Here is a 10,000-nt window from a genome sequence, read left to right on the forward strand (position 1 = left end):
AGCCTCCCCTACTGCCTCCCCCAGCCTCCCCTGCTGCCTCCTCCAGCCTCCCCCAGCCTCCCCCTGCCTCCCCTGCTGCCTCCCCCAGCCTCCCCTACTGCCTCCTCCTGCCTCCCCCAGCCTCCCCTGCTGCCTCCCCTACTGCCTCCTCCAGCCTCCCCCAGCCTCCCCTGCTGCCTCCCCCAGCCTCCCCTACTGCCTCCTCCAGCCTCCCCCAGCCTCCCCTGCTGCCTCCCCCAGCCTCCCCTACTGCCTCCTCCTGCCTCCCCCAGCCTCCCCTGCTGCCTCCCCAGCCTCCCCCAGCCTCCCATGTGTTTGACAGAACAGGGACTGAGACAGACTGTAACCAAACGTCTGGATTGAGACCAAACAACACCACTATTGTTTGGTTCCGAACCCCAACGTTTCTACCTGAAGGAGACAGAGAGCCTCCAGGGTTATCCCCTGCTGGCGTCCTTTTATGAGGAGAATCAGAAATCCCACCACAACATGAGAATAACACCATGACAAATTACACACAGATGCTACTGCTGCCATTATCAATACACCACCGTACAACAACTAAACCAGCACCTCTGTGAATTATTAATTTCGTAATATTGTCCGGTCATTACCAGAAAATAGCTGACTTTGTTTAATCGCCAACAGTTTTCTGTATAGCATTTTGCATAATACAGGATAATGTGGTCTCATTATCCTGCAAACAGCGTAACTCCAACTCCTGTCTGTGTCCGTAAACAAGGACACACACAAAAGGGGTGTAGAGACCTCATTACGGACGTGTCACTACTTCATCCCGGCCCTCTGCCCCCCCCCCCCCCCCCCGGCCCCTCCCCTGCCCCCCCCCCCATCTGACCCTCCAACCCTCCACCCAGCACAGCCAGCCGCTGCATAATCAGCTCCTCCCGGCCGCCACGACAACAACATCAGCAGGGGAGGAGGCAGCCACAGGGACGGCAGGGGGACGGGGATCTGGCTTCCTCTCACTGCCCCAGCAGGGGGCGCTGTTGCTAACTGCTCCACTCTCCGCCCTGCTGTTGCTGGCGACCACAGACAGAACAGCCACCTCCCCCCCCGAAAGCTGTTCCACAGACAGAACAGCCACCTCCCCCCCTCTGAAAGCTGTTCCACAGACAGAACAGCCACTCCCCCCCCCCCCCGAAAGCTGTTCCACAGACAGAACAGCCACCTCCCCCCCTCTGAAAGCTGTTCCACAGACAGAACAGCCACCTCCCCCCCTCTGAAAGCTGTTCCACAGCCAGAACAGCCTCTCTGAGACAGCAGGGTTCCGAATGCTCCTGGTTCTAGAAGCATATGGAGGTCTCGATCTGAGGGTCGGTGCATAAGCCACTGATTCATTGAGCTGCTCTTCCTTTGTGTGGAGATATCAAGGAGATGGAATTCCAACGCAACAACAACAACCACAGTAATATTTCAACAAAGGCGCAGTGAACGGTGTCTGGCTGCCAAGCAGCAGAAATGTGTTGGAAGCTCCTCAGACAGAGAGAATGAAAGACACAACAACAACAACAAAAGTCATTATTTTCTGAACAGCGGCCAGTCGATTCCTCGTGTTGTTTCTGGGGACACGTTATCTGAGGCTGCGGTGGTTTGATTTTTCCCCTGGCCTGCGGCCCTGACAAGACCTCTCTGTCGCGATAACTAGAAGAGCACTTATCTACGGCTGAAACAGCGTGTGACTGCAGGCCAATGACAAGGACTGTGAGCAGCATGTCATCAGGGGAGGCTGGTGGAGGTAGAAGTCGGAGGACGGGCTCGTTGTAATGCGTGGACCGATTTCTACCTCCACCAGCCTCCCCTGCGCCTCATGCTAAGCTAGCCATCTGTGAACAAGCCATGTGACGCCCACACAGGAAACTGATGATGTCATCCACAGATTACAACTGATGGCTCACGGCCGGCTTTTAGCCAAGCTAACATCAATAACCAATCGGTACGGTTCCTGCCCCGGGCCTGAGAACACCGACCAATCAGAACACACTACACCAGTCAGCCACTTTGCCTCATCGTCCAATCGGCGATTGTAATCGCCACGAGAACAACTGCCAAAGGAAGGCTGTTATCAACAGACACAGTTCTCCAACGGTGTCAACACTGTGTGTGTGTTAGTGTGTGTGTGTGTGTGTGTGTGTGTGTGTGTGTGTGTGTGTGTGTCAGTGTGTGTCTGTGCCAATGTGTGCCAGTCTGTGCCAATGGCCAGCTGCGTTTCCACAGACACTCCCAGCCGTTGGCAGGGCTAGCTCCAGCCTCCTCTACCCCCCTGGTCCTCATCAGGTTAGAGTTAGGGTAAGGGATGGGGTTAGGGTTAGGGCTAGGCCTAGGGATAGGGTTAGGGCTAAGGTTAGGGTTAGGGTTTGGGGTAGAGGAAGGGTTAGGGCTAGGGCTAGACTTAGGGTTAGGCCTAGAGCCAGGGTTAGGGCTCGGGTTAGCATTAGGGCTGGGTTAGGGCTAGGGCTAGACTTAGGGTTAGGCCTAGAGCCAGGGTTAGGGCTAGGGTTAGCATTAGGGCTGGGTTAGGGCTAGGGCTGGGTTAGGACTAGGGCTGGGTTAGGGCTAGGGTTAGGGCTAGGGTTAGGACCCCTTACCTGACAGAATGAAGAAGATCCCGGAGACGAAGGCCAGGATGGTGCGCTGGGGGCGGATGTGTCCGATGTTACTGATGACGAAGGCGGTGAAGACGAAGAGCAGAGACACCATGGGGAAGGGAGTGGCCGTCCGCACCATCTCTGATCACAGGAGACAGGAGGGGGAGACACTCAGACACCAGGAGGACCAGGAGGCTCGTTGGAACGCATGGGACGCAACGAGGAATGGTTTCAACAAATCAAACACGTGTCTGTTTGCCCGGCCTGTGATTTCTGCCCCCGCCAGCCTCCCCTGATCTCCACCGTCGTTAAATCCAGTGAAATATGGACACTGGGAACATGTTTTAATCCAGGGATTACAGTCACGCTCTGAAAATTACAGAGTAAACTTTGTGACCGAAATCCATTAATCATGAAACATTGTTTATGAACAATATGAATGTGCACACACAGGAATGAAGGTTCCTCAGGATGAAAGTTAGGAGTGAAACATAAATGATACACTGAAAACGTGCCATATGCATCACATCCCTCACTTCCTACATTACATTATGAATTAATAACACAGACTTTAACGGGTCGACTGGAATTCATGTCTGGAACAGATATGCACAGAAATACATGATTTATTAAAGCAATATGGTACGAGAGGTCGTGATATACAGTGAATATGTAACAGCTAGCTACAGGTTTTAGTCCCATTATCCCCATTAAATTCGACCACTTGTCACTCAGAAAGAAGGAGCTGTTATATTAAAGAATGAACGTGTGACATTAATTCCAAGGGCAAATTCCTTCCTTTATGCTGACCTCCAGGTTTTTAATGATGCTAAATGATACCGTGTGCTAAAGGCAAATGTCCATAAGCATAATAACACGTTGCTCTGTGACATTTAACCATTTATTGCGTTTAAACTTGGTGTAATTGGACCGCTCCGCTCTGTAGAGCCCCCTGCCTGGAGTTAAAACCACCACAACATACAAATACCAATAAGGCAGGGAGCTCATGACCATTAAACACCCCGTAGGAAGGCTACAAACAGGACAACCGAGCGGGTGGAGGCTGGGTGTGCTGGGTGGAGGCTGGAGGTGGAGGCTGGGGGATGTGGGTGGTGGGTGGAGGCTGGGGGTGGTGGGTGGAGGCAGTGGGTGGAGGCTGGGGGTGGTGGGTGGAGGCTGAGGGTTGATGGTTGAGGCTGGGGGTGGAGGGTAGAGGCTGGGGGTGGAGAGTTGAGGCTGGGGTGGAGGGTTGAGGCTGGGGGTGGAGGCAGTGGGTGGAGGCTGGGGTTGGTGGGTGGAGGCTGGGGGTGGTGGGTTGAGGCTGGGGGTGGAGGCTGTGGGTGGTGGCTGGGGGTGGAGGCAGTGGGTGGAGGCTGGGGGTGGTGGGTTGAGGCTGGGGGTGGAGGCTGCCAGTGCAATCATGTCACAACTGTTGAATGCTACAGAGGAGCGTAAACGTGTCAGCTTTTAAGCCTCTGTCTCTTGAACATGTGATGGATGGCTTTGCCTACGCGTGAACCAGCTGTCACCTTTCCTTGACGTTCAACGTCTTAAATCACATGAAGTAGCTGTGAACTAGAGGGGATGGAGGAGAACAGCTCCCGCCAGGAGGAGAGACAAGGCTGTGAACAAAGCAGTGGTGTCAACACTTACTCAGGATGTTCGCTGTGTTTTCGGTCGTGATCTCGATCTCCGCTTCAGAAGTGAAGTATTCTGATGCAACGCATCTCCCTTTCTCTGGTCCTGACAGAAGAGAAGAGAGAGAGAAGAGAGAGAGAGAGAGAGAGAGAGAGAGAGAGAGAGAGAGAGAGAGAGAGAGAGAGAAGGAGAGAGAGAGAGAAGGAGAGAGAGAGAGAGAGAGAGAGAGAAGGAGAGAGAGAGAGAGAGAGACAGAGAGAGAGAGAGAGAGAGAGAGAGAAGGGCCAGGCGGAGAGAGAGAGAGAGAAGGAGAGAGAGAGAGAGAAGGAGAGAGAGAGAGAGAAGGGCCAGGAGGAGAGAGAGAGAGAGAGACAGAGAGGGAGAGAGAGAGAGAGAGAGAAGGGCCAGGAGGAGAGAGAGTGTAGAAAGGTTTGTCAAGGAGATGAGCAGACATACAGGGGCGATACAGAGGAAGTGGTTTACCTGGAGTGGTTGACAGAGAGAGGACACTTCCTTCACACTCACACTGATTCTACTTGACACCAGCAACCTTACCTTTCGTGTGTGTGTGTGTGTGTGTGTGTGTGCGTGCGTGTGTGTGTGCGTGCGTGTGTGCGTGCGTGTGTGTGCCTCCCCTGGTAAATGCACTGTATGCATCAGTAGTATGCGTATCAGTATGAAAATGTGAACTGTATATGTGTGCTTCTGCATGTGAATCTTCATCATCACCATCATCCTCATCACCATCATCATTATCATCCTCATCATCCTCATTATCCTCATCACCATCATCATCATCATCACCATCATCATCCTCATCATCATCATCATTATCATTCTTCTCATCATCATCAAGTGCTTCTGCATGTGTATCTTCATCATCATCCTCATCCTCATCACCATCCTCATCACCATCATCATCCATCATCACCACCATCATCATCATCATCATCACCACCATCATCATCATCATCATCACCACCATCATCATCATCATCATCACCACCATCATCACATGCTTCTCAAATGTGTATCTTCATCATCACCATCACCATCATCATCGCCCCCTACCTGCCACGAAGCAGACCCTCCAGAGGCCAGAGTGCAGGGCCATCTTGACCTCCATGCTCTGGTTCTGCTGCAGGACGATGCCCTCCTCCATCAGCAGCCAGTAGTCTGTGGACACGGCCACGCCCACCAGCAGCAGACCACACGCCCCAAACACCGAGGAGAGCAGCGTGAGGGCCCGCGCACTGAACGAGCTCATCTGGAGAGGAGAGGAGGAGGAGGGGAGGAGGAGGAGGAGGGGAGGAGGAGAGGAAAGGAGGAGGAGAGCAGGAGAGGAGGAGGAGAGGAGGAGGGAAGGAGGAGAGGAGGAGAGGAAAGGAGGAGGAGAGGAGGAGGGGAGGAAGAGAGGAGAAGGGGAGGAGGAGGGGAGGAGAGGAGGACAGGAGAGGAGGAGAGGAGGAGGAGGAGAGGAGGAGGAGAGGAAAGGAGGAGGAGAGGAGGAGGGGAGGAAGAGAGGAGGAGAGGAGGAGGACAGGAGAGGAGGAGGAGAGGAGGAGAGGATCAGAAGTGAGGCTTGACCAATGGTATATAGTGTTATTTGACCTCTATTTACCCAGGTAAGACATTGAAAACATTTGGTAAATTGGTAAAACTACAGTATTCAGCTCATTCACACTTTCTCTGAAGCTTCTGGTCTCTAAATGTTGCTAAATGCGAACTTCTTCTGGTTAAGACATGTACTGCATGGATACCGTCATTTCAAATGTTCCACTGAACAATTAAATACCTTGGCATTATTAGAGATGGGGACCAGAGCTGTAGCTGAGGTGAGAATGTTAACCCATTGTTGCCTCAACAGAGATTGAACCTACTGGTACAGTTGGTGCTTTTTATTGCATGCAAGAGACATCCGGGGAACTACTTTCTCATTCAACAATTAACCATGTTAACCCACCAACTGCCAAGGAATTCCAGAACTTTCACCACCTAGAGTGCCCAGTGTTCTATGTGGTGTTTACCTAGCAACAATACTTTGATTGGCTACAAAATGAAGCATCATAATTGATGCATTTTTGGTGAATAAAGTCACCCTCGGCACTCTAGAATGTTGACAATTTGGGCGACTTTGTTCATGACTTTATTCAATGAGTTAAAACAGTTTGTTTTGTTGTGGCATAACAGGAAGGTCATTGTTGCTAAAGTAGAGCCTAGTTCTCTCTAGGCTAATTTACACTGCATTAGCGTTTGGAGGTTTCAAAGGATGCCCGCACCAAAATAGACAAGGTCTTATTTAATTGTGTTTGGAAGAACAACATGGTGATGAACACGCTTTGCTCTGGTGGATTTAATGCTCTCGATTTTACCTCCCTGAATTCCTCCTTTCACCCTAAATGAGTTAAAATGGGTTTGAAGGACCCAGACGGTGTTGAATTGTATACCTGCCCCTGTGTTCAACTCCCAAGGTGGTCTGACCTTCCTTCTGAGATGTAATTACGATGTAGCTAAGATACCAGTGAAACTGTTGAGTTTTCATTAAAAAAAAATTATGCTGGTACTTATGCTGGTACTTCTCACCTCATAAGTATTGCATATGGAATAACAAAGACAGGGTTTAAAAACAAGATTAAAAAGGTTTGGTTCGACCGTGGTATAGTACTTGTAAGTCAGATACTGGACTGACCTTAAAAACTTAGAGAAAAATGACAAATGACTTTGACAATGTCAAAACACATACTGGCTCCATTTTATTCCACCGGTATTAGTTAGCGACTGTATGCTGCCATCTTTCTAAAGAATATCTGTAGTGTGTGGGTCCCTGCTGCTAACCGTGCCAGGGCTGCTAACCGTGGTCCCTGCTGCTAACCGTGCCAGGGCTGCTAACCGTGGTCACTGCTGCTAACCGTGCCTGACCCCCCCTCCTAGTGACATCACATCCCAAAGACCTTGGTCTACCTTCTGTGACACAAAACACGTTGGCTTTGGGGCTGAAACTCTGGCCTCCTCTGGTACCATGAGCTGGGGGTTTGGATTGGGGTCAGTTTCAGTTCAGTGTAGCCTAGTTCAGGAATTGAACTGTAGTGGATCAGATCACAACAGCGAGAGAAGAACTTAACCCACCAACTGCCAAAGAATTCCAGAACTCTCCCCACCTAGAGTGTTCCAAGTGTTCTATGTGGTGTTTACCTAGCAACAATACTCTGATTGGCTACAGAATGAAGCAGCATCATTTATGCATTTTTGGTGAATAAAGGCGACTTTATTCACCCTCGGCACTGACTGAGTTGAAGGAGTGAGATCAGTTGAAGTGGACAGATGAGACCAGGTCTATAGCTCTGCACCTCCCTGCTCTCTGCACCTCCCTGCTCCCTGCACCTCCCTGCTCCCTGCACCTCCCTACTCTCTGCACATCTGTAAACCTCTTAGGCTGGACAGGTCCATAATTGGGCCCAAATTCTGCTTTAATGTGATTATTAATTTCATTAATCCTTACTTTCTCTCCTTGTCATGTGTAGTATATTATTCTGAACTATGATCTGAACATATTCACACACAACTTCAAGGTGTTACCTACTGTATCAAATGGCATCCTGCTTTTGCATCTGATCATCATATTTCTAATGTTATAAGCAGTTTATTTTGGGTCTGTTTTTTAGGCGGAAATGAATCAAATAGGGCATGCAGAGCGAAAACACGACTTCTATCCTCCGACCGATTTTCTCTCAAAGGTGAGAAAGCAACAAGAGAACCATGTGACTGGCGAGGTCACGAACGACCTCACGGCACAGCGTGAGAACAGAGGTGAGCCTCACCGACCAATCACGGCGCGCGCTCTCTCACCGAAACCCTCCGCCGGTGAGAAAAACAACAGGAGAGGAGCTCTGTGGAGAGGGATGACCTCATCGCTCATTGGAAATGCAGCAAAGCACATTCAGCAATGTCAGAATGGATTCTCTCAGTCCAGATGACTCACCAGGAACAATATTTGATATGGTAGGAAAAGCGCCCGGACCTGTCTGGTGTTAACCCAGTCAACTGCTGCTGTATAACTATACCTCCACCCCCCTCCCCCCTCCACCCACCTTCCTCCCCCCTCCTCCCCTTTCCTCCCCCACCACCCCCCCCTCCCCTCCTGCTCAGTGACATTGCACTCTGCGCTCTACACAAACATCCTTTACTGCTGCTATATAAAATTCTGTATATTAAATGATTTACTGTATTTAATGTTTATGACTGTTGGTGTTTATGTTTTATTTCATCTTTTGTTTTGGTTCCGTTCTCTCATCATGTTGACTGACGTTGTGGAGCTGCTCTTTCTCAGGGGTTTCGTTGCGTTGTGTTCATATATTCAATGAAACGACAAATGAACCAGACTTTGACTTTTGGCTTTGAAGCCCTTCACAAGTCACTGAACGAACACGGTCCTCGCAGGACGGTGGAGGGCAGGGGGACTGTCCCCCCCCCCCCTCCTCCCCAGGCAACCGGTGGAGAGACAGGGAGAGAGGATGGGGCAGTGGAGGGTGAGACTGTTCTGAGTGACACATAGGCTACTTGGATCTGCAAGGTCAAGCGGTACGGCGAGGCTTTGAATGGAGAGGGAGAGAAGGACTTTCTGCTTGGACACACATCGCTGTCCAGGGCAGAGAACGGCCACAGAGAGACACCAGTCACAGACACAGACTCTGTCAACTCAACACGTCTGATTGGGCCTCAGATAAAGCTCCATGTCTCTCATCAGGATCACACAGGAAGGCAGGGAGGACAGTAGAAGACAGGGCTTTGTAGACTGGGTCAGCTAACACACACACACACACACACACTCACACACATACAGACAGTTCTCTTGGGTCGGTACATGCTCTCACACGCAATGGAGGGATTATACAAAGAAGAACAAAAATCCCTTCATTCACACACACTGAGCTTCTGACGATGAGGCAACATACGGTTGGATGAGATTCCCTTTGTAGTTAAAAAGCCTATAGAATAAACTACAATTCCCATGGTGCACAGCTCCCACTGTACGCTGAGCAAGCTCAGAGCCGCCAGAGGCAATGTAATGAACATCAGATGAACGAGAGGTGAGGAGTGAATGGTGCTTTATGTGAGGACGGGAGGGAGGGAATCCATGGAGGAAGGGATTGATGAAAGAAGGGATCTGAAGGACAGAGAGAGAGAGAGAGAGAGAAAGAGAGGGGTGAAGGGGGGAGGGTGCCTGAGGTATTCACAGAGAGGAGCGGTCCACCAGGGAGGTTCTGAACCTACAGAACACTCCAGAACAACCCCAGGCACCAGCCTGAAAGTCTACAGGTACCGGTCCAATCAATCTACCAGGTCAGAGAATCTTTGTTACCAGAACAGTGCTTCATTAAAACCCACGCTCCATCAACTAGCTTGAGTTATTAATGAAAGCAGTTATTATTGATTAGGTTGTTAATACAAAAGTGTTAGTAAGCTAAATCAATTAAGGTTGTGGTTGGGGTTGGGGTTGGGGTTGGGGTTGGGATTGGGGTTGGGGTTAGGGTTGGGGTTGGGGTTGAGATTGGGGTTGGGGTTGGGGTTAGGGTTGGGATTGGGTTTGGGGTTGGGATTGGGGTTGGGGTTAGGGCTAGGGTTAGGGTTAGGGCTGGGGTTAGGGTTGGGGTTGGGGTTAAGGTGTCAAAGTAGGTTTATTCCAGGGCGAGAAGCGTCAGTGTTCTGGCCTACAGCACAGAGCTGTTATTAGAATAGTGTTTCCCAGAACCAGAACA

At 50.5% G+C, this 10,000-nt stretch overlaps 1 protein-coding gene across 1 annotated transcript; it reads right to left on the reverse strand.

Annotated features, from left to right (window-relative positions):
• Nucleotides 1-1,912: 1,912 nt before the first annotated feature.
• Nucleotides 1,913-5,511, reverse strand: LOC310812111 (voltage-dependent calcium channel gamma-7 subunit-like; the record flags this gene model as incomplete). Its single annotated transcript, XM_083680532.1, has 4 exons — nt 1,913-1,974; nt 2,607-2,747; nt 4,260-4,349; nt 5,316-5,511. The coding sequence occupies 4 exons, from the start codon at nt 5,509-5,511 to the stop codon at nt 1,913-1,915; spliced, it is 489 nt and encodes a 162-aa protein (XP_083536658.1).
• Between the last annotated feature and the right edge of the window lie 4,489 nt (nt 5,512-10,000).

This window comes from Argentina silus, assembly GCF_951799395.1.
Source record: "Argentina silus genome assembly, chromosome: 11".
NCBI classification, from domain to species: Eukaryota; Metazoa; Chordata; class Actinopteri; order Argentiniformes; family Argentinidae; genus Argentina; species Argentina silus.